At 39.3% G+C, this 26,794-nt stretch overlaps 1 protein-coding gene across 3 annotated transcripts; it reads left to right on the top strand.

Annotated features, from left to right (window-relative positions):
- Positions 1 to 465: 465 nt before the first annotated feature.
- LOC121904962 (rap guanine nucleotide exchange factor 5-like) lies at positions 466 to 26,794 on the top strand. Of its 3 annotated transcripts, XM_042422814.1 has the most exons (20): positions 466 to 513; positions 606 to 661; positions 4,404 to 4,529; positions 9,655 to 9,794; positions 10,489 to 10,589; positions 14,726 to 14,804; positions 15,063 to 15,207; positions 15,305 to 15,402; positions 18,347 to 18,377; positions 18,600 to 18,678; positions 19,641 to 19,790; positions 20,407 to 20,504; positions 20,669 to 20,791; positions 20,962 to 21,140; positions 21,389 to 21,479; positions 21,585 to 21,635; positions 21,948 to 22,035; positions 22,192 to 22,256; positions 22,367 to 22,421; positions 22,936 to 26,794. In XM_042422814.1, exons 3-20 carry the CDS (start codon positions 4,455 to 4,457, stop codon positions 23,052 to 23,054), a joined length of 1,767 nt encoding a protein of 588 aa, XP_042278748.1. In that variant the 5' UTR covers positions 466 to 513; positions 606 to 661; positions 4,404 to 4,454; the 3' UTR covers positions 23,055 to 26,794. The 3 variants fall into 3 exon arrangements, 2 of the variants coding, with proteins under 2 accessions (XP_042278748.1, XP_042278747.1); XR_006098325.1 differs by lacking the exons at positions 466 to 513; positions 606 to 661 and having other exon boundaries at positions 4,042 to 4,529; positions 22,936 to 23,179; positions 23,441 to 26,794; XM_042422813.1 differs by lacking the exons at positions 466 to 513; positions 606 to 661 and having other exon boundaries at positions 4,042 to 4,529.

Raw genomic sequence — 26,794 nt, 5'->3', positions numbered from 1 at the left:
GCACTATTAAAAAAGACGCTTCATATTAACTCGTCTCCAAGACTTGCTTTAATACAGCTACTGGAAATTGCTGTATTAGATTTGACCAAGCCCCATTTTGTACCTTACATGTAATATTATCACATTTTAACATAGTGATATTACAGTAAAATCCACCTGTCTAGCATGATAATAGGGTCACTGCAGGAAATAAACCCCTAAGTTACCTTATAGATCCGCTGTTTGGATCAGAAAGTGCTGTTGTGGCATAATACAGTATGCGGTATGCGTAAGAATATGGAAGTTTTACAGCTTAGAAAATCTAGTGCCAAAGGAAAGGGCTGTCTGATGGCAAGATAAAGCAGTGAAAATATTCTAAATATAGTGTACACTTAAAACTGATTTGATTTTTTTAGGTGGGTAAAATACGCTTTGCTGCTGGCCCCGTCCACAGCAACACATTGCTTAGCCTCCGTACCAGTATTCCTGTCTGCTTCTCCAAACTGGGAGCGTGCGGACCCCAATCCACTGCAGGTAATACACTGTCTATGGATAACTACCTCATACAACCCTACTTCAAAAAACTATCCCTTTAACCTGTGCTCAATGGCTCCACCCTACGGTAGAGGCAAGAACGCACAATGGAAATACAAACATCAAGTTCAAGGACAACGAGAAAAAAGTAAGTTAATTACCAAACAAATATATATATTTATTACCATATCAACTGATAATTTTTTGTTTTTGTAGCTGCAGTCTAGTTGTGGTTCTTGAGTATCCTTTAATTTCAGTGCAAGTTGCTAATTGTTTTAGCAGTTTTTTGCTAGTGGCTAACAGTTAGCATCGCTCTGAGACTGAACGTTGATGAACGTTAACCACTGGTCACAGAGTTAGCGGTACTAATTTTCTCTAAAGCAAAACCATTAAAAAAGACGTTGTTTGACAAGACTCACCAATGTTTTGAATACATATCTAGGTTCCCAAAGACGTACTGACAGTATAGAGTATTTTTTCCCCACGTAATTATATATTTATGGTATTACCCTAAATTGCGAGTTCAAACAAAGATGGTACCCGGAAGTCATGACGCATCATTCATTTATTAAAAGATTTATACTTATATTAAATGTCTAATCCATTGTTATTTCCTTTATTATTCAATTATTTTTTCATATACAACAGTTTCTTGCAATTATAAATAAAAGGACAAGAATTCAACAGCACCAAAAACAGCAGCCTTTTTTACACATTTTCAACAGAACGGAACATTATAACCTTCATGAAAATAGGATTAGATGCAGAGCTGTTTTAGTTAGGTGAAGGTCTGAACTGGCGATATGTATATTACTTATAGGTATAAAGAGTTGCAACATAGAAAACAGGTTTAAAATCTGCTTTATTGTAGTAGATGGAATATTTTTTGTTTCAAGTTGGATACTTGAAGGATCTAGAAAAACTGTGTACACCTATTTTTTCAATTTACTCATGTCTTTTCAAAGTTTGGCTGGTATTATCTTTTAGATCAGATAAGACTATCCTAGCTTCCTTGGAGACAATGCTGTTGCTATGCTCCATTAATGTCCCTTTGAAGGTATAACTGCATTCGATACTGTCTCCTCAAATTAGCCACCATGTCGGAGAGAACAATATCACATTGCGTATTGCTTTTGTAATTTTGATTTGGGCTTGAAAAACACAGTAGGTGTTAATGGAGGAAATATCATTCACTAGTGGTGATGTCATTGTTTCTGTAGCCTGTTATCTTCCATTTCTAGTTGATTGTACAGAAGATGAAATAAGTTGTTATTGTGGAAATGGAACACTGTAACAAGCTAAATACAGTTTCATCACTTTTTTGAAATGCTGCAGGCCTACTATACCAGTGTACCCCAGATGGTTGTCATGGTAGTGCCTGATTAAAGGCAGCACTTTTAAAGCGAGTACACTAACACGTCTGACTTAAGGCACACTCACTTTGCAATTCATTTACTTGAGAAACTGGGTCAGTGGTAGCACATTAAAGCTAGAGTTGTCCTCCTGGCTTTGTCTCACTAAGGAATGTTCACTGGGAAGGAGCAGCAAGGAAGCCGTGGTTTTTCAGATATTCAAGGCCATTTATTTCCTTTGTTTCTTTCCCATAGTGAAATGGTATAGAATAACCTACTGCAGACAGACAGTAACATACAGTAGACTGGCTATGTATACTATCCAAAAAGGTTAAAAATAAGCTTGCTTGTTTTATTATTATTTAACATCAGTCCGTGAAGTTGAATTGATAAGCAATGCTTGATCAGCTCACCGTGAATATTGAGACCTCAGCAATAATGAAGTGCCAGTTAAGAAATAAGGGATGAAATTACTTAGCTGAAGTTGAGCAGGCTTTTAAAGGCATATGTTGTATATGAGGGCAGTGGGCATCTTCCCAATCAGTTACCTCGAAAGAACAAAAGAGCACAGTGGAATGATGGGACTCAACCTCACATGAAAGAGAACCAGCACCTAGAGATGGGGACCTTTTCTCATTCGGCAGTTTGCTGTATCAGCAGTTTGGAACAGCAGCACAATTGAATGGCTTTACAAGGACCCAGTCAAGCATCACACTGCTGACAGAGGGAAAAAAGATATAACGATAATAGATAAAGTGTTCATATGAAGAATTAATGTCCTTGCTTTTCCTTGGTCAATACACGTAGGATCACACTGTTCCTTCTGACAAGTCTAATTTAATTAGCAAGTGTCTGACAATTCATTGATCTTTAATAAAAAACAGTCACTTTGTGCTCGTAGAACACAAGATACAGGGACCAGCTTAACAAAACACTGCTATACATCACATATAGTGGTCAAAAAACTTTACAGGGCACTTTTAAGGCTGCACTGTTGCTTACCTAGTTAGAAAAAATAGCCGGTATTAGGGCTATGATGAGGATTTTTTCATTTATTTATTATTTTTATCAATTGACTTTACAATTAGTCAGTTAAGAACTGAAATTATTTGTCAATTAATCAATTAGCTGATCAACCAAAAAATAATTGGAAACTATTTTTATAATCACTTAATTGTTTAAATAATTTTTTCAGGCAAAAATATTCTCTGGTTCCAGCTTCTTCAATGTGAAGATTTGCTTCTTTTCTTTCTGCAGTGAACTCTTTGGGTTTTGGTGCAAATTGATATCATCACCTTGGATTTGGGGAAACTGTGATGGACATTGTGACTGTTTTCTGACATTTTACAGACCGAATCAAGAAAATAATCAGCAGATTAATTGATAAATGTTTTTTTTTGTTGCATAAAAATGTCACCAGTTCAATTTCCCAGGGCACAAGATGATGTTTTCAAATTGCTTTCCTTGCTTGCCTTGTTCAACCAACAGTCCATAATCCAAAGACATTTGATTTACAACAGAGAAAAACAGCTGATTCTTGTATTTGATGAGATGGAACCATTAAATGTTTGTTATTTTTTCTTTAAAAACACACTATTAAGGTATTATCAAAATCTTTCCAAAGACAAATCGAATAATTGTTTCAGCAGTTACCAAAGGGTGTTGACAGTTCTTATCATTCTGCTTGCTCTTTAAACAAGTGACAAGTGGAGACATACTGTTCTCTTTCACAAAATGCTCCACATAACACATTCAAATGTGTGTCTGCATTCATTGTTTCCTCTTTCTCTCCCCATCTCTCTCCTTTGTTGTGTGATGAATATCTGGACAGTTTACTCATAATAAGTCTGTGACATGTGTTTGCTTTTTATGCTAGAGTCTGCTTACAGGTGACATTCAGTTGTTGTATTATTACTGACAAAACAGAACAGCTTGTATCACTTTAGTGCTTGTGCCCGAATGACCTTAAACCTACACACACACACACACATACAACACATCTCCCGCCCAACAAGTGTTTGACCTTCTAGTGTAATGTGCCCTACTCTCTCCTGCTTTCGTGAGATTTTGAAACTTCCTTTTTGGGGCAGTCTAGCTCACCAGATGTTTCCTGAACCCACCGTGTTCCTAACTCACTCCCCTCCCCAGTGGTGAAAGGCAGGGGGAGGACGGAGAGAGGGAGTCTGTCATTCACTCTCTTTAAAGCCAAACACACAGATACCTGGAGTCCAACTGATGAAATTTTTCCTGCGTGTCTCTCTCTCTGCTATAGAGCTACAGAGCTGATCAAGGCACACATCGATTAGATTTTTACTTTGGCTGCAGTGACAGAGGAGGCTGTAACTCACCTGGACAGCACACACAGAAACACAAATGATTTTTGAGCTGCCTACCCCCTCTTGCCATTTCTTAGAGTAGTGTGAGCTCACAGACAGGAGTTCTGCTGTTTTGCCTGGTAGACAGCCAGAAGTTTGTAAGCCGGCGATGTCGTGGGACTGTGGCCTGAGGTATATGTTCTCTGTGTCCCCTGTGCTACAGCCAGGGAGCATCTGCATCCTGCATGACAAGGAGGACTTGTCCAGACTGGAGATGGTCCAGAGACTGGCCAAGGATGGCTGCCGCTTCCTGCAGAGTCACAGCAAGGGCCCAGAGAGGACAAGTGAGGTGAGATACACAACACTGCAGCAGTCAGAATGCTCTGATATTTTTACAACTTTTTTCACAACAAAACAGTGTGAAATGCTGCACTCTGTGATACATTCCACTGAACAGCTATCTTTGGTCCAGTCACAGTGAAAACATTAGTCAAGCTACTTATCAGACCTCTTTATGTCATTATGAACACCACTCAGTTAGCATACTTTCTCCCTGAATGTACAGTTAGAGCACATTAGATAGTTCATTTTACTCTGGACTATAATGTAATGTTTCATGCTGCTGTTGTGTGAGCATTGTGCCTTAGCATCCCCTCTTGCACTCCCCGTAGTGTTCCATTTATCAAACTGATGTTAATTTGTTGTCTGTTTTTATTGGCCTCTATACGTTCTATAATGCCTCTGCTCTCTCTCAAGATGAATGTTGTCATTTAGATTCTCTCCAGAGTAGGAAAATCTTCAATTAAATATACCAAAATAATCTCTAGACCACAGCAAACAAGATGTAAAACTTGGAAGATATTTTTACAGTATGCTGTAAAGTGTATTGCATTCATATGCATAACATTTGACATTATAAATGCACTCTATCTATTGTATTAATTCATCTATTTATATGTATGTTTTGCCTCCAAATACATTTTTCTCAGTGTCATTACCTTAACAGAAATGTAGATAGGCTACATGAACATACTTTAAGAATGCAGTTTGGCTCTATCAGTACAGCAGTTTCCTCATGTTTCAGGAGGGTTTCATTTCAAAGTCGTATCACTACAACCTGTCATTACTGACAAGGTAACTACATGTCCCGTACGTTCAGTGCAACCTGCACACTTTTTTTTGAAACATTACATCACCTTCCAGTGAACTGACGTTTTAATTGGCTGACCTCATGGTGGGCTCAACTTCTCCCTTCCTGCCAGCTGTGCTAAACTGTACAACAATGGCAGGAAGAGTTGACGCAAGTGACCCAGGCCAGACCGCCATGCCAAGACATTGTGTGGTTTCAGGGTGGATTCCAGTGCATCAGGTCTCTGACCTTTTCTTCAAACCCTAAGCTAGTCTTCATCTGTGCTTTTATTCAATATAATGACATTTTGTCTGCACTACACCACTGCCAACCTGCGTATGTTCAAATGTTACTGCCGCATAATACAATAAGCTGTTGTATCTTTGTTGTTTTAGTTACAAGCATTGTGCCAAGTTTCTTATATTGTGAATTCAAAAACTGGAAAATTAAGCGTACCAATGGCACGTGTGTTTGTGTCATTTGCGTAATCCTAACAGCCAGATATGCTGACCTTGTATTTAATACTTCACATTATCTGGAAATGTTAAGAATATGTGAGATTATCTAGCAGTCTGTCTAGATTATAAAATGGTTTACAGTAATCCAATGATGCTACAATGCACATATTACATGTGACTCATATAAATATCTAAGCCCAGACATCAAAGAGCTTAGAAATCAGTTAAATCCCAGCTGGTGGAAACAGGGATGCTTAATATACAGCACTCTGTGGAAATGTGTGAGAGATTCTGGTGCAGGGAGACTGTGAGTGTTATGCAATCTCCTTTAATCTCAAAAGAAAAATGTTTAGGTTTTTCAACAAACATGTTTGTTGGTCTTTTCCTATGATAGTTCAGAGGCTGAAAGATTGACTGGTTTAAATGAAATAGTTTACAGTTTTGACAAAAATCACATCACTTCATGTCTTCAGAGCCATCAGAGAGTTTCTAGTTACTTGTAATTTGAGGTTTCTGTTGCTACATACATCTGATTAGAACATAGAGCTGATGATTTTTGCCAGTACATGAAGCATAGCACTGTTTATGTGCAAATATTTTACAAAACATGCACATATTCTTGATTATTGTATGCTACCACAGTTGAACTGCATGAAAACAGAAATTTTAGCAGGTTACTTTTGGAGATAATAAAGTGCATTGTCATCAAAGGCTTCTTTAAAAACAACATTGATGTATGAATGCTTGGTCTTGTTCTTTTTCTTCTTCCCATTCCGTATGATCCACGCTATTCCTTGAGAGTAATTTAAACATAATCAGCACCCTGTCAGTACTGACACCTTCCAGGTCCGTGTTAAGTGTTCCATACCATTCGTGCCTGACCTGCTGCAGCAGCACAGAGACATGCAGACAGAAAGTGTCCGTCCAGCCAGTGGAATGCATCTGGAACCCTGAAAGAGACAGTAAACCACTGACGGGACATGAGTTTATGCAGAGGCCTGATAAGTAATGTTTACTCTTCTGCTGGCTGTGTCCATGTTGGGAGGACTTCAGGGGTAGCTGTAAGTCGAGGTCACCTCCAGGCCAGGGTTGGAACTGTGCAGCCCAGGCACTCTGTTACATTATAAGCATCCACTCTAGAGGCCTGATTGTTTTTTTTTTTTGTTTTTTTTGTTTTTTTTTGTATTGGGACACTGGTAACCACAAAGCCCAGCGCACACTGAGGGGTGGCCTGCAGCAGCAGAGGCTAGATCAATAATTCATTGTGAGAAAAATGTTTGTTTGCTGTCTGACCCGTTAGCAGTAGACTGAGACACTCTGTTAATTATAGTCAAGAATTTAACTTGCTCCAGTGTCACGCTTAGTCAGACAAAAACTGCACTTTAATGACTTTCATGAAGCTAAGAGCACACAGTGCACGTCATGTCTTGATAAAGATAGAACCACCGGTGTCTTTTTCCTAAGAAGCAGGAAGCTAATCAGTGCTGCCTTTCCTTTCTGGGAATTTTCTAGTTCTTTGCTTTTTGTCACGCCCCTAAGCTTACATCATACTGTAGGTCCTGTGACAGGATAATACAGTCTGTTATTACCCTTAAGTATATGAAAGCAATTTTCGTGTGTGTGTGTGTGTGTTTTTATTGAGATAAAGAAGGAATAAATTCATAAGTTGTCACTTTGACAGACATCTAAACTACACAATCACAACACTGAAGGAACACTGGAGCAGTGGTGACCTAAAGGTTAGAGAAGGGAGCTGGTTCAATCCCCCAGACTGGCAGCATAATCTGGGTGGGGAAAGTGAAGAAGCAGTGCTCACATCTCCCTCATTACCACCACTGAGGTGCCCTTGAGCAAGGCCCTTAACCCCAACTGCTCCAGTGGAGGTGCTCAGTGGCCACCAGATCAGACTGTGGTTGTGCTGGGCAGTTTCCAGGTATGATTGTGTAACTGTGTTAATGGGATCAGGGCGTTTCTGAAAAAGAGAACATTGCTTTCAGAGAAACTCCCCTGAATAAATAAAGGTTAAAAAAAAGAACTGCCAGCAAACATTGCCATTAATGGTCCTTTCTGATGGTTTGAAAATATCTCTGCTGTTTATAGATGTGACTGCTCGACTGGGTAATGTTAATGCTGAAATCTTGGCCCACCATGATGCAGTTACGTGTTTCTGTTGTGTTGTGGAGTATGAGTGTGTCTGTGTGTTGTGTTAATGTATGCATCTGTGTTGTGTGTTGTGCACTTATGTCTGTTTGTGTATACAATATACATACACACTGATAAGTGTTAATGTGCCAGGAAGTCATGCTTAACTGAAGGGCCCTGGATGCTTCTCTGCAAAAGGCAATTAGGGCAGAAAACTGCAACCACTTCCAGTCTGTCTGCCTGACTAATTGCATGCACAGAGGCTTGTATTGCATTGACTGATGGCTGAGGAGAGGGGGGTTGAAGTGGGGAGCTGATGCAGGATGCATGTGCGTGCACCATACAGTGAACTCCTCATTAAGACCAATATCTCTGATCCAGACTCTCCATTGTCAAGCAGCTACCACAGTCTTTATTCTTCAGAGTGGCTGTAACAAATCATTGTTTTAAAAAGCTAGGGTTAAAAAAGTTCAGTTCAGGGACTTCACATGAATATATCCTTGAGTGTCTTAACCAGTGATGTATAAGAGCACAACAATTTATTCAGCTGGGAAACTCAATATGGTAGATATTACTGCTCTACCTTCATTTGGTACTCAAAGTCGGTATATTTGCTTCCCAATTTGGAAACTTTTGACTGGTCTTGGAACAAATATAAGCGAGAAAAAAAAAATTAAACACCACAATCTACCTAGTTGGATCCCACTTTTTCTTTAATTATCTGGCTAGTGAAACAATTAGTTGATTAAACGATTAGTCAATCGATGTAAAAATTAATGAACAACAATCTGGATAGTCAAGATAGTCAGTCTCTTAAGGAGTTTGTCAAATTCTAGCCTCTCAAAATGTGAGGAGTTGCTGCTACACGCCATTTTATATCATTGTAAATGGAATGTTTGGGGGTTTTGGACTATTGGTTGGACAAACAAGCAGTTTAAAGATATTGGACCTTGGGAAATTGTAATTGTGGGCATTTTTCACTATTTTATAGACAAAAAAATTAATTGATTGATTTTTGTATTTAGTGTTTGTTTGTTTTTTCCATTTCAGCTCATATATCTGACTATTATAAGATTTTAAACCGATACATTGCCCTGTATTGAAGAGAGGGAGATGCCTTACATTAAAGAGAAGCCCAGCCTATTAACCTGGTGAAGATTTAAAGAGCAGGATAGAGGTGACAAATTGAAGGACTTTTACTGTCTTTCACTCTGGTTCTGAAAGATTGATAACATGGTGACATTGGGTGACATTGTGTGACTGCATGACTAAGAGGGCAAAGAGACAAAGAGAAAGACAGAGTGAGACAGAGAAGGAAAGTGGGAGACAGCTCAGGCATGAGGCGAAATTGATCATTCATAGCAACCCATGGTGGTCATAAGACAAGGACCTAGCATGTGAGTTTAAGTCTAAACTAAACTCTGAATGACTAAACCATTCTTTAGTTTAACTATATGATGGCTTGAAAATAGATTGTCTCTCTAGACACCACTCATAATTTAATACGCTCAACATAGGAATCGGTAATTAAAATATGCATGAGTCTTTTATGTTAATCCCTGAATGGGCTCCACCGATAAGGACTGAATAATGATATATGGAAATTCTCTTTCATTTACAGTGCTGGCTCTGACAGAGTATTATGATGGAAATCAGTGGTGATTTGTGTGAGTGGGAGAAAATACAGGGGAATCTCCTTGGTGATAACACAGTCCTTCCCTCCCTCCCCTTCTCTCCCTACACAGCCCCAGAGTGACGAGGGAGTCCACGTGTGTCTGAGGGAGAGGGGCCACGATGTGCTCGTTCTCCAGAGAATGTCGTCAGAGCAGCCAGCCCTCTCCGCATCAGCGAGGGGAGGAGGGAGAGAGGAGGCGAGGAACAGGAGGTAAGCCTCTCCTCTCCCCTCCTCTCTAGATTCCCTCCCTCTCCCTCTCTTTCACTATCTATTTCTCTGCTACAGCACTCTCCCTCTCATCATTCTCCTTCTCTGTCTCTCCGGATCACACATGCACTCAGGCATGCTTACATCACAACTCCCTACACATAAACGACTACATTAAATACATATAAGTTAGCAGCATGGGACTGTGAGGCAGAGCTCTGCTGGCTGCCTTCCCATTCAAGTCATACTGAAGCTTTTTTAGTCGTGAATATACCGGGATTCCTCAGTGAGGGATAGACAGCAGTGGACTCCGGGCTGTAGCAGCTGCAGGTGGATGGATGGATGGGTAAAGGGGGCATGCAGCAGTAACCACGGCAACGTTGCCGGTGTGAGGGCACGGGAACTCTGTAAGGATGGGCTCTCAACAGCAGCCCCGGAACCTGCGACAGGAGGAGGGCAGGCTGCTGCATGCTGCCTTGGTGGAGCAGGAGGAGGACGAGGATGACGAGGAGGGTTCCGAGGAGAGCAGCAGTGACAGCACCAGCCGGGCAGAGCCGCTGACTATGCCCACCTTTGACGTCCCCTACTTTCGCTACATAGACGATGAAGGGACAGAGGGAGAGGATGAATGGAGCAGCAGTCGCTCACTGTCCTCTATCGAGGAGGACTCATCCACTGACTCTGTTGTGTCTGACAGGTACATGGTGGTATCAGGGACCCCAGAGAAGATCCTGGAACACTTGCTGAATGACCTGACACTGGACGATGACCAGGGGATAACACAGGGCAAAGAGTCAGGTCAGTATTCATACTTTAATATCCTGCAACACCCTCCTCACCCCCCTTTGTCATTACTGTGTTTTGTGACTGTGTGAATGATTAATCCTTGTATTTAAGAGAGCAAAACTAAAAAAAAGAAAAATATTCAGTTGGTAGACTTTATGACTACAGCATTGTTATGGTGGTCTGCTTATATAGGTCCTTGTGATGTTTTTGTATGTTTGTGAAAGATAGATAGAAAGAGAGACATAGCTCCCTTTACTTTCCTTTTTACTTTCTCTTTTCCCCGCCTCTCCCTCAGCAGCCTCCAACCCCCCTCCCTCACTCCCTCCCTCCCTCCCTCCCAACCCACCACACCCCCCCACACCCCAGGCAATATTACTGGGCTACTGGGTACTATCGTTCCCAGACTGCTACTAAGTTCAAGCCTGTTCATTTAAAAGCAAGATAAGAGACAGAGGTTACTCATATCTTTTGAGAGTGAGGCTGTAACGGACACGCAATCCAGCTTCACAGAAAAAACAAATCAACACATTTCCTCTCATCGCAGCAGGTACATGATAATGTGACACTGTTGCCAAGGCAGAGGACACTCTCTGTTGCTGAAGCTGAGAGGATGGCTCGGTGAAAAATTATGATTGCAGGCAGAAGCACAGTCAGACAAGGAGAGAAAGGATGAACACTGTAAAGGGGGGGAAAGAGAGAGGAAGAGGAATGCATGTTTTTCCTGGGAGATGGAGGTGGTCACAGATGATCTCTCACTGGGATGGAGGCAGGCTAACCTCATACTAGAGATCATTACTCATTATGATGAGGAAGTGAGTGAAATTGATCTAAATGTACTCTCAGGAGATGTGCCTGCAGTTGCAAGATGGTGCATTTGGCATGAATCATAGCAATGCATTTTATGGTGAAACTTATTGCTATAATTGAGTATTTAATATTAATGTCATGTTTAACATAGAGCTAAATAATTTGCCAAATGAATAAGACATCCTTCTATTTTTCAGTTTGTGTATTCACAATAAACCCATCCGTACTTTACCTCTTAGCTCATTTCCTATGTGGTCAGTAGGCAGTGGTTTGTTGATGAATCATTCACCATTAGCTCACCTTGCAATGAGTGTATTGAAGGTAAGATGCTGAGCGATGTTCCAGGGTCAAAGAGCCAAAGACCTGAGGAGGAAAAGGGATGAACTGAGTCCTGAACAGCAATTGATCTGCACTCAGTAATGTTTAATAGTCTGACTCCTGTTGGCCTTGGTTCTCTCCATGTGAATACTGAAACTCAGTATGCTCTAGTGCTACTTCTTAGTGTGCCCTTGGAGGTGCAGCTCCCCAGAAAGATGATGGCATGAGATCCTTGATTTCATCAAAAAGAGATTTATCTGAGCATCCAACAAGCTGCCATGTTTGGTATGACTCTCAAGGATGGCTCAGAAAGATCGTGCAGCTACATGACTGATGATTGCAGCAGATTATTGATGTTGTGTTTATGACTTCATGGTCATTCATGGTAGCACTTGCTTGCATCTATACTCAGTACACAACATTAAGAATGCAGAGGAGCTTTACATCTTTCTGCAAGAGATGGCACTTTTCTAGAAAGAACCACAGGCATGTTTGAGTAAAAGCAATGTTGTGTGAACCACTGCAGGAGTGTATACTGTGCAGATATGCTATGGTGTCCTTCTGTGGGAAAGCATTCACAGCTGTTCAGTGTTTAGTTCTTTCCTGTGCCCAATCTCTGAGTGCAGCTATTGATTCTTGCTCTGCACAGATTCACACTGCACACTGCCAGCGCTGAAAAACATGTAATGGAACATTTGGGTTGTTAATGAGAGGATGTTCCAGCACTTTCAGTGATACACCATGTGGAGAGATGTTGATGCTTAACTATAGTTTTAAAAAGAATCAGTATTGTAAGTGAGCAGATAAAGAATTTTAAATAATTCCACTTAAATACAGGCTATTATAAGGCTTTTAAAGTAAGAGGATGGCATCTGGTTACTGCTGCAGCCAATAAGTGACACATTAACATGCTTATTTTAAAGGTTGCATTAATCAATTTTACAAATGCTTATTGAAATGCAAAAGGGATTGGCATGTTGATTGACAGGTTGATTGATTTCAATGTAGAATGACAAGCTAGATCAATTAATCCATTCTGAATTTCCTCAGAAAAAGAAAATAAATTTGTTTTGGTTTGAGTGCAGTACTATGCAGAACAGTAGAATACACTTTTGATTTTATTATCAGCTCTAGCAGATTAACACTTGAGATATGCTTACTACATGGTACATTCACATCTCTGATCCAGGCCAATTACTGATGATAGATGAATATTTTCAATGGTGTGATGTTTAAGGGTCACAAAAAACAAACAAACATCTGAACAGACTATTAGACTTGATTTATGCAGCACAATTCAAACATAGAGATTTTTGTCACACTGAAACTAACGGGTCCTCTGCTAAATTGTTTGGATTAAATCTTTACCCTGCAGTACATTGTCTGCTTTTTTGCTGTTACCAAGAAAAACTTAAGATATGACTTTAGGTTGTAAAATTAAATATTTATTCAGTTTTTCTAACTTCAAAAAACTTGCAGAGCGTACAGCCTGGGGAGCAGTATCTAAGCTGTTACTCATGAGAAAGTGTTTCAGTTAAGATAGCTTGGAGAAAATACACAAATATACAGCGGTGTGTGTGAGTGGTTCAGGCTGAATGTGTGTATGTGTGTGGGCGGGGGGAGTAGGTACAGTATGTGAGTGTTGTTTTTTGGCTTTGTGTTAAGGTGTGTTATGTATTCTTTATGGGAGCTACATGTGTATGAGTGTGTAACCTCTCATAAGCAGTGAGTGATGCATCCACAGCTGCTCTGTACGGATTAACATAATGATGTCAGGGAGTCCTGTGGACCAGAACGCACACAAAGGCCCTGGGAAGCCAGTGTGAAATTAAAAGGGAGAATTTACAATTCTGGGTGTGGGGCACACTTACAGAGGGGTTGAGAGGAGGTTTGCCCTAATAGGATTTGTAAAGCTTTTCGCTTGTGGCAGGAGTTGCTGTCCTTCTCTTTCTTTTTATGCCTTAGAAATGTATTTCAGTGACTTCCACGTCAATTTCTGAAACACACTTTTACAGCTTGTTTTATATCTAATAAGAACAAACCGTACAATTGTGAAATAAAAAATGAATTTCTTACATTTTAATAACAGATTCTGACAGAAAGCTTTGTATGAGATTTTAAAAGTGCTGCTTAATTAAAGGGAGTCAGGCTTAGTCTTTTTTTATCATGGTAAAAAATGATGAAAAGTGTAGACTGCATTTCATGCTATGGAAACTTGTTAAAGTAAGCTTTCAGTAAATTGGTCTATTTTACCAACTTTGATTTAATCAATTTACAGAAACACTTAGCCATGTGTAACCTTGGGGAAGAAATCATACAAGGGTACAGTGGCAGAAAATTCTGCTTATAAACACATTTGGATGATGGCTAAGTAATATCAGATTGCTACTGTGTGAGCGAGATTATAACAATGAAAACGTGGACTTCATCAGAGGTCAGAGAGAGTCAACGTACACATTACATTATCGGCTTATGGTCACTGATACAGCCTGTGATGGCGAATGTGCGAGATTGAAGATAAAGCCGGTAAAGGCTCGTTTGAACTTGTTCGAGCAAAAGAGCGCGGAAGAATCCTCACCGGTTTCAGCACAAGTCATTATCGGTTACTGACCATGAAGAATTATGTGCCATTGAAAGGTCTCGCACATTATGCTTGCCTTTGAAATGTCTCTGCTTAGTGCTTGTTAACTGATATGTATTATTAAGATGGAATAGGAAATATTGAAGCCACGTCTTTGAGTTTCCATCTCCATCTCAGTGCAGCTCAGCAATCATACAGTTGTCAAGGTCACCGGTGTTCCTGTCCCCAAGCGTTCTGTAACGTGGTATAAACCTAATGAGGCTATGTATGTAGGATTCATAAGATGAGCTGCACAGAATTTCAACTTGTTTTAAGTTTCTCTGTGCAGTGAGATACAGTATATTTTATATATTTTATAACTCTGTGGAAATAGTAGCATTTGAACTCTTTCTAAAGTTACCTAAAAATGTATCATACTGTATTTTTGTGTCTCTCTTTACAGATACACTTCTGGATGACTTCCTGCTAACTTACCCAGTGTTCATGTCAACCAGTGATTTATGTCAAGCTCTGCTGGGACAATATCCTTGTTTTTACAGGCATATTATAACAAAGATTCACATGTAATAACCCTTTTTTGTGGATGCTTCAGAGAGAAATAGATGAATACAAAAGCATGACTGAATTATTGACTCACTCAACCGTGTTTATCCAACAGACTCTCTCTCCACCCATCCTTAAATAAACATCACACACATTTGCTCCCTTCCTCTGCATGATATTGTATACTGTATTGGATCTCACACTCCATCTGTGCTGAAGCCTTAACCTAATACCACCTATTGCACTAAGAGATACAGAGGGAAAGAGGACAGGAAGGAGGCTCTGGAGAGGAAACAAAAAGTCCTGCACCTGGTGTCACAGTGGGTGGCTCTCTGCAAAGACTTCCTGAGAGAAGACGAGCATGTCAAACTGTTCATGAAGGTAGGAAACACGCAAGGAAAAAGGTTGGAAACTGGGTGTGAGGGCAACTTAAAATGGGTGTGACAGGGAGAAATGAAAAATTGACATTTCCTTCCAGACTTTGTGTCGTTATGTGTTGGATGATCTTTATGAGCACCCAGCCCTGGAGAAGGACATGAGGGAACTGCAGAGAGCCTACCAGCTGCATCGCAGACAGTGAGTGACCATGTGATAACTTACTTTGCTTGTCATTAGTAGGAATTAGAGACAGAGTTATTCAATACTATGTATTATATATATACTATTATAGTATATATACTATACTATAATACATACATAAATAATCTATAGAATGGAAAAAATGTATATGATATCAATAATGTATTTATTGATATCAAGTCTGGGTGTGTACAACACTAAGTACAAACTATGACTGTTGGAGATCTGAAAAGAAGCAGAGAGACTGGCTGGTCTCTCTTTCTCTACAAAGAAAGAGCCTCTTCTCTGCTTGTAGCCTTTATTTAGCTTCTCATCAATGACTTCTTTCAGAGATCGAAGAGTAAATGCAGTGTTCTGGGGTGTTATGCAAGAAAATATGAAGGTCATGGAGTTTTTTTTATCTAGAATCCCCAAAATTGAGGAAATACAGACATTTTGAGGGTTAATGATAAGCTGTCAGATTTGGGACATTAATTTTTGTCAAGAGAAAAAGGAATAAACATCAAAGAACCTGCACAAGTTTTTGCTCAACCACTTTTTTACTGCTGCTGGTTCTTCATGGTGTCAAACACATCCGCTTATATAATCACAGTGATACACATCATTTAGCAATTATGACTTCAGACCTGTTAAGTAATAAAGCACTTATGTAATTTAGTCCATAGCCTTAATGGAAAATACTGGGTAGTACTATAAAATAGACATATCCAGAAACCATACAAAATATTGCATAAATAAAGTAATACTGACAATTATCACCTTTGGAGACATTGTGCCAAGTTTATAAATCCAATAAGACTTTTTCCGGAGAAAAACACCTTCATAAAATGCATGGCCACTGGACTCTTTGGGTAAATGATGCAAACTGTGTTCTGCTCTGCATGTTTACAGCACAGATTGTTTAATAGCATAGCTGAGATAAAATTTCCATTTATAGTAACCAAATTTTGGCACAAGTTCTGTCCTTGCAAGATATTGAGATAGATGATCACTGTGATGATTCAGCGTTTTTGTGTATTTTTCAATCAATCAATTCCAGTCTGTCAAATACAGCTGAATTATAATACAAAGTATACCAAAGTGCTTAAACAGACACAAAATAATGAATCTATGTAAAAAAAAAAAAATAATAACAATGTCTGAAAAGGTATTTGCTGATATATCTGTACAAAAATATATGAAATATATGAACTGCATGAGCTGCACACTCCAGACAATGAGTAAATGTTAGCTCTGCTATACAAACATACTGTATATATAGAATATCCATGTACATGCATGTGCGCACATACACACATGTTTACATACTCACATGCATATCAGCAATATACTGTATCAACAGAACTAATCAACAAACTAAAGCACATGTACATATCTTCACTGACTCAACTAGTATCAGATTCTGATTTATTGCTGAATGCAGTAAAAGTAACTTTTGTAATACATGCCACTTATGAGTCAAAGCTCCTATATACAGCATTAAACAAACTTAATCTGGTTCTGTCTGCACCTAGTCTGTCTTTAAATCCTTAATTATAACTGTTCCATTCCTATGTTTCATTTTTGTAAGCACTTTAAGAGAAAGGAATGCTTTTCAAGTTATGGTTTCACCTTAACATTGGACAATATTTTATATCAGAGAGTCTCAGCTTTTAAAACTCTGTATATATATATAGACTAGTGATTCATATACACCAAGTACTGTATGTACATAATTGGTGTACAGTAAACACTCCATCAAACAGAATCTTAACACACATCTCTCTGAATCATAATATTAGTCTGATTTGTTGTTAAAGTAGAACTGTTGCTTGGCTACAATTTCTTGGTTTAATAAATATAAGCATCAAATGGCTCCTTGGTGTTACAGTGTAAACAACCCCCAGTCACCAGACATACTGCCACACCCATGTCCCCCTTCACCCTCCCTCAACCACAGTCTCCAATCAGAGCCTCTCCCTGGGGATGCTCCAACCTGCCGCCCATTAGAAGCCAGTGCAGATAATTCAGCCTGACTCTGCTGCCAGTATCTGGCTCTGTCTTATTCATGTTTATATCCAGGGAGGGAGATCCACAACACCCACTCATTTAAAGCAGTGGACTTTGTGTAGGTGTTACTAACTGACATACTCTACTATTTATGAGCTTTTCACAATCAGGCTCACCCTGTGGGAGGACAAGATTGACTGCTTTGTTGCAATCTGCTGCTGAGTGAAAAACTAAAAGGTGTCATTTTTTTTTATACAAAGAAGACTCTTTAAGTCCTTTGCTCCCATTAACTTCCATCTGGCCTTTGTACAAAAGAAAGTCATATGTTTCTGAAAGGTTATAAAGCAAACACCACTCGTTCTGTTGCACTCTCTCATCATGTGGCATCATTATAATTCACAACACTGAGCTCATTGATGTCCACAGTGACTCTGTGTTTTTTGAGCAGTAGGGGATCACAAGCTCTGTTTTGAGATGACAGTGGGAATCAGGTTTTTCATTAGCGCAGGACTGCTGCTGGCCAGCGAGAGGGGATCCCTTAGGGCAGGCTTTGTGCCAACATGTCTATTGTGATGCAGAGCCCAGTAAAAGCTGAGGGATGATAATGGACACAGGGCTATCTATCATGCTAGCCAGGCCTAACTGATGAGAATAGGGTGATTAAATGAAGGGATCAGATTGGAAGGTCTAAAATCTACAAACCACTTTAATCTTGGCCTGACACTGAGCTTAAATAATGGACTGAAAGCAGCAGAAGAGTGTATATGTACATCCACTTTACCTTGATTATAGACTGTGTGGATGGTGAAGTTGTTTTTGTACTAAACATAGTTGCAGCCTAAGGAAAATCACCAGATCAGGTTTTTAGGACAAAATAACAAAATCTTTTTGTGCCTGTGTGGGCACATGATGGTGAGCTTTACTGATTTCTTCCTCCTGTTTTTTTTTCCAGCGCGGTGGATGAATATTCCCCTCAAAGAAAAGTAAGTGAAAAGATCTTGTGTTTTCTCTCTTTACAACACTAAGACAGAAAAAATTTAATTTTAACAGAGCTGGCTGTCCTCCTCGACATACTGGTTTGGGTGTTGAGGCTATTGTCCTGACATTTCCTGCTGAAAACATTGTTCTGTAGTTAAACTGAAAGCGCTCAGTGTTCTCAGGCAATATGAATGTGTGTCAAAATCCACGCATTTCCCCTCTTTTAGAGCAAAGCACTTTTCCACCAATTGAGCCTGAAGGAGAACGGGCTCCAGTCCAGGGGCACACAGAGAGAGACCAAGGAAGGTAAGTCATAAAACATGAAAACATGGCAGTCTTCACACATTCCTGCCATCATACGTTGTTTCCAAAGTTGTTGAAGTGAGACATTTAGTCTGAACATTGGGACAATGGGAATCTTTCCAGGGAATAATGAGAAGGTTTGGAAATGCAAATTCCTAACTTATGACTTATGAATTCCCATTGTGTTATTGATGTCTTATAGGATCAGCTTTTTCTTTTAAGGGTCTGTTTCACCCATATTACAAAGACAGATTTTCTCACTTACATTAAGTGGTATCTAGCCAAGCTAGATAGTCTTGATTTTATCTATTAAGGTTTTGAGGTATTTGTCTCCAACAGTTCTTAATTTGAGAATTTTTTTATGGAATTACTTTCTAACAAAGATACCAACCCTTTAACCTTCGTCAAGAGATCTGTTGATTATGGTCTATCCCCAACAAACTGTTGACCTCTGAGTGGCTCCACTGAAGCAGTTGAGGGTCAGTTGCCTTACTCAAGGTCCCCTTATCAATCAGGGCAGCCTTGCTAAATCCTTTCCCTCCTATTGTTTCTCAAGAAGTCCAAACCTACTTTTCTCACCACTAAATTAGGGGTGTTCAACCACATACCATGACAGGGAAAGTTTTTATTTAAACCAGAGACTGTAGTGGGTTAGATAATTTGTTTTTCTTTTTATGGTTGAAGATGCTCTAAACAGTAAAATAATCTGCTTTGGTCTGTGTCTGAGCAATTAGGTTTAACCATGGGCCAGTTTTTGTAGGATTTTTCATTGGGGGGGCTCCTAACCATTGTAGTGGGAATGGAGGCCTGTATGTTATGTTTATTTCTTCTATTTACAGTAGATTTGTAAAAAAAAAAAAAAAAAAAAGTCAACCCAAAGTGTCTTGTACACCAGATGTACTTAATATAAGCATTGTGCATTCTGTATTGTGCCGTACCGAAACAATACTTTCTCTCTGTTGCAGTGCTGTGTCATGTGTACATCACCATGGACTCATACCTGAGCATGAGGGCCCATGCTGGAGTATTGGCCCAGGAGCTGCTGCAGGCAGTGGCAGAAAGGATGGATGTCCCCCAGGGGGAACTGGTACTAGTGGCTGTCACTTATCCTGGAGGTAAATATCATTCAAACCAGCCAACACAACTGTCATTAAAGTGCTACAGTATATAACAACTGTGAAAGTCAGACTTTAACTGTAGTCTGTTGCACATTTCATGATGGTAAACAGTAAACAGGTATGTGTTTTTTGATGCTTGTAGATCATGTGGAATGAGAAGCAGTAACAATATTGTTCCTATTATTTTTATACTCATTATAAACCAAAACATATCACTTTCTGTCCAGCACTATCCTATCCTGTTTGAATCATCTACAACACTAGTAAAAATGGAAATATTATTTTATGTAAAATTCATTGTAACATGATTTTCCCACAATATTTAATGCTTTTTTTTCTATATTGAGTTGTATTTTTAGGCCAGATATGAATGGGTGAGATTGTTATCTCATATCTTCCCAGTGACAACAGTTAAAAGAAGAAGCATTTACAGTCAGTTATATAAATATAATATAAAGTCAGTTTCTTGTTATCAGTGACTGAGGTGACTGGCTTCCTCAGAGTGGAGCCTGGCACAGCGAGTCTTATCTCTAACTACTGATAGCTGCTCACACGCTGCCTGACAGATTTTTAATGGTGTTCTGCTGTTGGTGATATGTTTCCTCTCCTGCAGGAAGGCTCCTCCTGCAGCCTCAGGACAGAGTTTTCTCCGATTCCTTGCGGCCTGTGGGGAGGCTGCATGTTTGCAGGAAGGACCTGGGTGAAGTCCTGGTAGGGATATCATTGTAATGTGTCACTTCAACCACAATTTCCTTATCTTTATATCTGCTAACATGAAATAACTTATGCACAAACATGTCTTTGAATGTTCACGTCGATCTTCCAGGCGGAAGAATAACCAAAAAATCGTGTTTTCTTTTGTTTTCCCTCTTCAGAACCCATTCACAGACAACTCAGAGCTACAACAGAGGACAGCTCGCATGCTCAGTTTGAACACATGGGACGTGGCTGTTGCTCTCACCAACTTCGACTGGACCATTTTTGACTCAATGCATGAGGTTTGTCCCACAGCCTGAAATCCTATAATCCTATAATTTGTTGCCTTTAAAATGTGCCTTGTAGGTCTAAAGGGTCTGATTCATTTTAAAAGACTTCAGACATTCTTTCAGCATCAGGCGCCCTACTCTGCTCAACTCATCAGAATGTGTTGGGTCTTTTTTTTCTACAGCAAGAGCTGGTCTATTTCACCTTCAACCGCCACGCTAGCAGTAGCCACACAGTGGCGTTGGAGCTGCTGCTGCAGCGCTGCAATGAAGTCCAGCTATGGGTGATGACGGAGGTGTTGCTGTGCCCAACGCTCTGCAAAAGAGTACAACTCATCAAGAAGTTCATCAAGATTGCTGCCCAGTTAGTAGCCTTACTCACGTCATTCTGCATTTTGTTTAGAGATTTATTTGTTGTAATTATATACACACTGACTTCTCACACTGCCGGTCACAACATCAGCATAACCGGCCCGAATCTGTAGGGGAGATGTCAAGATTTGCATGGGAATGCTGCGCCCTCCAGTGGCAATTAATAAACTGCATCTCCTTTTGTGCGGTTGAGCTGTCCATGGAAGTCACTGAATTGTGTGCTCATTTCATCTTTTACAGCTGTAAAGCACAGAGGAACCTCAACTGTTTCTTTGCCATTATATTGGGCCTGAACACTGCAGCTGTTAGCCGCCTCAGTCAGACATGGGAGGTAAGGATCTCCCTTTTCTTACATCATTCATCTGTGCCACATTTATGTATGTAGTTGAAGTCTATAGTACAGTATCTGAATAAATAAATTATTTTGCCCCTGCAGAAAATTCCTGGGAAATTCAAAAAGCTGTTTTCAGAGCTGGAGACAATTACAGTAAGTATAACTTTTGCTCAGTGTTTACAACACACTGTACATCTGTTCCCTTTATAAAAATTTAAGTGAAAAACATTGACATCAATCCATGGAATAACAGGGAATATAAAACCCCTGCTTCAGTGTTTATGTGCTGAAACAAACAGACACAATTCATTTAATTTCTAAACATCAGACAAAACATCAGGTGTTTTGAATGATGATTAGTTTCTAATGCTGCCATAATTAAGCTCTAACAACGTGTGCATGCACAGGCACACACATTCACCCCCAGAAGGATTGCACTCATTCGATTTGAAAATGTCTTCACAGGATCCTTCGCTGAACCACAAGGCCTACAGGGACTCCTTCAAGAAGATGAAGGCGCCAAAGATCCCCTTTCTTCCTCTGCTACTGAAAGGTGCGCTAGTTATTCTGTCACTTCAATGCCACAGATCTAGTCCAACTACAGGAGGAGAGCGTTGAGAGATATCAGGATTGGACATACAGAAACATTTTATCTCAAACATCCATTGTTGACAAACATCCATACCAACACAATGTTTATCTCTTTTAGATATTACATTCATCCATGAAGGCAACAAGACATTTCATGACAACCTGGTCAATTTTGAAAAGCTGGTAAGTCTGTGAAGTCTTTGTAGCACTGCTTCTGCATATTTCTCTGCACTAAACACGGTGCTGAATTTTGAAATGTCATGTTTTTAATGAATGTACATCTTGTTTCCCAGCACATGATTGCAGACACGGTTCGCCTCATCAGACAGTGTCAGAAAGATCACATGGGTCAGTATTCAGATCATGCAGTACTCATTTTATGGTGATGACATAACCGAAACTTTTCTTGAACTTAATGTCATCATAAAATCAGGTATCACCTCCATCAGGCAATCTTAAGTAAATAACCAAATATGAGGAAAATCAGTTAATTTTAATTTTCCTTGAAACACACTATTTCCACATAGTTTAAATCAGGTTTATACTACTTACTGTGATGTAAACAATCATTTCACTGTTCATCATCCACAACATGTCCATGTGTAATAAGCTTAAACTTACACAAATGTCCTGTTGTAATAGATAGAAAGATACCTCTTTTGATTAAAATGATCTAAAGATAAGAACAGCTTTCAATATGATATTTTTCACCAGGTCATCAATAACAAATGTGATTGTCAACAGAAGCTCATTTGAATCATTGTTGAAAAATGACAAAAATGCACATTCTTAGACAGACAAGTTGTCCTTGATGCTGCTGTCTTGGCTTGAAAGTAAAAAAAACGTATTATTTTCTCTCCAGGAAATGGCATCACCCAGAAGAGCAGCTCAGAAGTGCGAGCTTACACTGATTACCTTCATATCATTGACAATCAGCAGACTCTGTTTGAACTGTCACACAGGCTGGAGCCTCGCGCTTAGAGGACAGCTCGTACTGTATTTCCCACTCTGTCGGATTGCCAAGGACCCGTCTATTGCTGTCCCATCTTTTTACTCAGGACTCAGTCAGCAAACAGAGGACACTGCATGATCCTGGCCAACCACAGGTGGGAGTTGGTCAATCAGGAATATCAGAAAAAGACACATCTTGGGTTAAATGCATAAATATTTGCAGAGATTCACAACAGTCACGGATCCAAAGCACCTGAAACCAAGCCCAGCCAGTATCATTTCACTGCAGTGCCAGCAGTTCCACTCCAGCTTGTGCTGCCTGTTGGCAAGAAAAAGTAACGCCAACAGTAAGATGTTAATGAGTATGTCTCCATTGTGCAGGTCCTAACTGCTGCTGTTGCTTTCATTTCCGACAGGTGGCAGAGGTTGTTATATGTAGAGCTGCTCTGATAATGACACAACAGCTCCCCTTTGTGGAGGATTAGCAGCCTGCAAGATGATTTTGTGAGTTAGATGTGAGTTGCAGGTGAGGATGTGCTTCCCAGCTAAGGAAAAAACAACATAAAACAAATGTGGAAATACACAAGTGTTGAGCATGAAAGTTCAGTCTTAAATTTAACCTTTAATGACTTATCAACCACACACATCTTAAGATGCAGATTCACACGATTCATCTTTTTGCATTTACAGACAGTGATGATAAATGTTGCATCAGAGGGTTGTGTCATCAGATTTAACCAAAGAGTATTTCAACTAACAAGTCTTTCTGTTTCCTCACAATCCAATACAGTTCATGCACAACAAGCTCATATCTTTCTAAAGTGACTCAAGACTACAAAAATAGTGAAAATGATTGTTAAACCTATGTTTAAATATTTAACATTTTCATATATAATTTCCATTATCTATTTTTACATTGCAGAATACTATAGGAAATTAGAAGAGGATGTACAGTATAGTGTATTTCTTTGGTGTGTGTGTGTGTGAAAATTTAAGTTATAATCATGTATGTTAGTGCCAAAAACCATAATGCCCATTCAAATGAATGTTGTGGACAATCAGTTAAATGAAGCAGCAGACCCATCCTGTTACATCTCTGTATCTGTCTGTGTTCAACCTAAAGCCCAATGCAATGTATTTTTCCTCTGACTGAAGAGGATCCACTCCAGTTGGTTTTGGTTTGATTTGTTGAGATTTGAAGATATATTAGCTTTGTGGTACTGTGAGTACCAGAAATTAGCATTTGAAAAACAACATGTCATCCCGAAAACAATTACATGATGACTCACAACAACCCACGATAATCCCTGTACTGACAACTGCTTTCTGGTTAAACCAAACACTTCTGAGCCACATTATGGGGGTGAGCCTTTAATTCTCAGTACATGTTTGGATAGATATTGTTAGATAAGAGGAAAAATAAGTGTTATTGTGTTTTTGGATGAGCTGTCCCTCTAAAGAGAAAGAGCAATAGCAAAATCAAATACTACAGCACCTTCTGGACAAAAAGGAGAAAATAGAAGCCATTTGCTTACTGTATGTACAGTATAGTGTGTAGTCATAGAAAATACTGTATTTATTCTCTAAATTGGTTGGCTGAGAATTTTCACTTTTGTCCTAAAGTTAGACCATTTCAAGTAGGCGTTGTGAAGTGTTATAGATGGAGTTTTGCATTATGTTCTTAATTTCTTATGAATATTTTGGAATTAAAAGCCCACAGTGAACATGGAGAGACTTTGCTTTAGCATTATCCATCTAATTGTAAATTTGCTTTTTATCACAATGATGTAGAGTTTATTCTATTTATACTGTGTGTGTGTGTGTATATATACACATATATATATATAGAAATTCTGGACAAGGATATTTATTTATTTCAGAATTATTTATTTGTTTCTATAGACATTACTTATAATAATTCTGTTTAATTTCATGCTTCTTGTATGCACCGTTTTGGCTGGTCTGCATGATGTGGCGAACCATGGATTGACCACCAGTGTCAACTGTGCATGCAATAAAATATTTTTCATCAACATGAGCTGGTTATTATAAAAGCTGTCCTTTTATAAAGGTGGTGACATTTAAAAGTTGTTTCAAACAGGCAAATGGAACTTTCTAACTTTAAATAAAAACTAAACAGTAAGATAGCAGATCAATAACACTGTTCATTGCTAATGCATTTACAATAGTGTCAATGTAGAACTGGTACAAGCAAAAGCACCCAAAGGAACACAACAGACACATTATCCATTGTACAAGATGAACTATCTCAGATGATTATACTTCATACACATTATTTAAACTGTGTTGTTTATAATTTCACATAAGCACAATATAATGATTCATGTTCATGTTTCTTGTAGTTTAAAGGGGTTAAAGGAACAAACAACTATGATTCTTAGTACCGTCATGATAAAAAGTATTTTTAGAAATCCACCACAAACAATGGAAAAAGGCTTCCCAAATGGGTCTGTAATAACACAAAGAAGAAAGGAGGGGAGCTGTTGAATGAAAAAAAAGTGAGACAATTTCATTTGCTCAAAGTGTGCACAAATGCAGGCACGTCATGACATGAGTGGCACAAAAAAAACCCACGGATGTTACTCTAGACTGCAAAGCATTTTAAGCTTGGCACTTGGCACATATTTAACTTTTCTGTATCCTTTCTTCTTCATGAAAAATGTATTTTTATAATCATCTGTTAGCACTAAAAGAGTTCACCTGCCTTCTGTTTCAATATCAGACCATCTCAGCCACCAATGAAGCATCACTGCCTCTCTGTGGCTGCAAAAGAGCACTGTACAATTTAGTTCTTCAAAACTGGAAAGGTTACAGGCAACAGTAATTGCACAAAGACCTTAGTTAATTTTGTAATATCACAGGTGACTAGGCTAGATCTTGACATTTTCCTGCAGCTTAAAAATCATTTTGGGATCCGTACTTGCCAAGACGCAATATTTTACTAAATGAGAAGCTGCTTCTTCATGATACAAATGTGGAATTTTTGTGACATTTTTTGGATAAAAATCAATGTCTTGCTTGGCTTCTGTGAGGCGGAGGTGTGACCCAGATGCCCTTGCTGACTTTAACCAGGTGTCCTGCTTGGCCTTTAACATGACTATCTGTGGCACGACCCCTGCTGCGCCACAGCCCTGTACCCTGCCATTTCCTCCCAAACACTGCAAGCACGGTATCATTTCCCTGTCACCAAATGACTGGCTAGCCGCTGTGGCGTGCTAATGAGAGGAAGAGAGGGCAGATGAAGAGAAACTACAGGAAGACTGGTTCTTCATTTCCCCCCGTGCAATACAATACACAGAATCAATCCTCCATCCTCCATGTCTGTCTGCAGCCACTTTGGCTGCAAGGAGAAATTAAGAGCAGCACAGCGGTTATTAGCGTTGGAGAAAAAGAAATCAGTGTGGCTCAGTGGCTGTAATTTGTACATCATAATGTCACTTGTTTGTCTTTTCCTGAGCATATTTCTGCTGATATATCAAGTTCCTTGTTTGACATTCGTTAAGAATAATGAATGTTCAAAATATTTGAAGAAAGGATGATAAACGCAGCCGATTATTTCTTCAGTTACATCTCATTTTTTCAATTGCACAAAGTTCTCTCAGAGCACCATTTCTTTGTGTTGATTAAAAATATATTTTCGCTGTGTAAAGCAGCTAAATCTCAACCTTGACTTTGTAACTCCTGCAATATTTCACTGTATCTTTGATGTACATATTAACAAATACAAAGCATGTGAATCCTCCTGTGCA

Source organism: Thunnus maccoyii, chromosome 10 (assembly GCF_910596095.1).
Source record: "Thunnus maccoyii chromosome 10, fThuMac1.1, whole genome shotgun sequence".
Taxonomy (NCBI): domain Eukaryota; kingdom Metazoa; phylum Chordata; class Actinopteri; order Scombriformes; family Scombridae; genus Thunnus; species Thunnus maccoyii.
The sequence above is the reverse complement of the archived record's forward strand: the minus strand, read 5'-3'. Positions and strand labels throughout refer to the sequence as shown.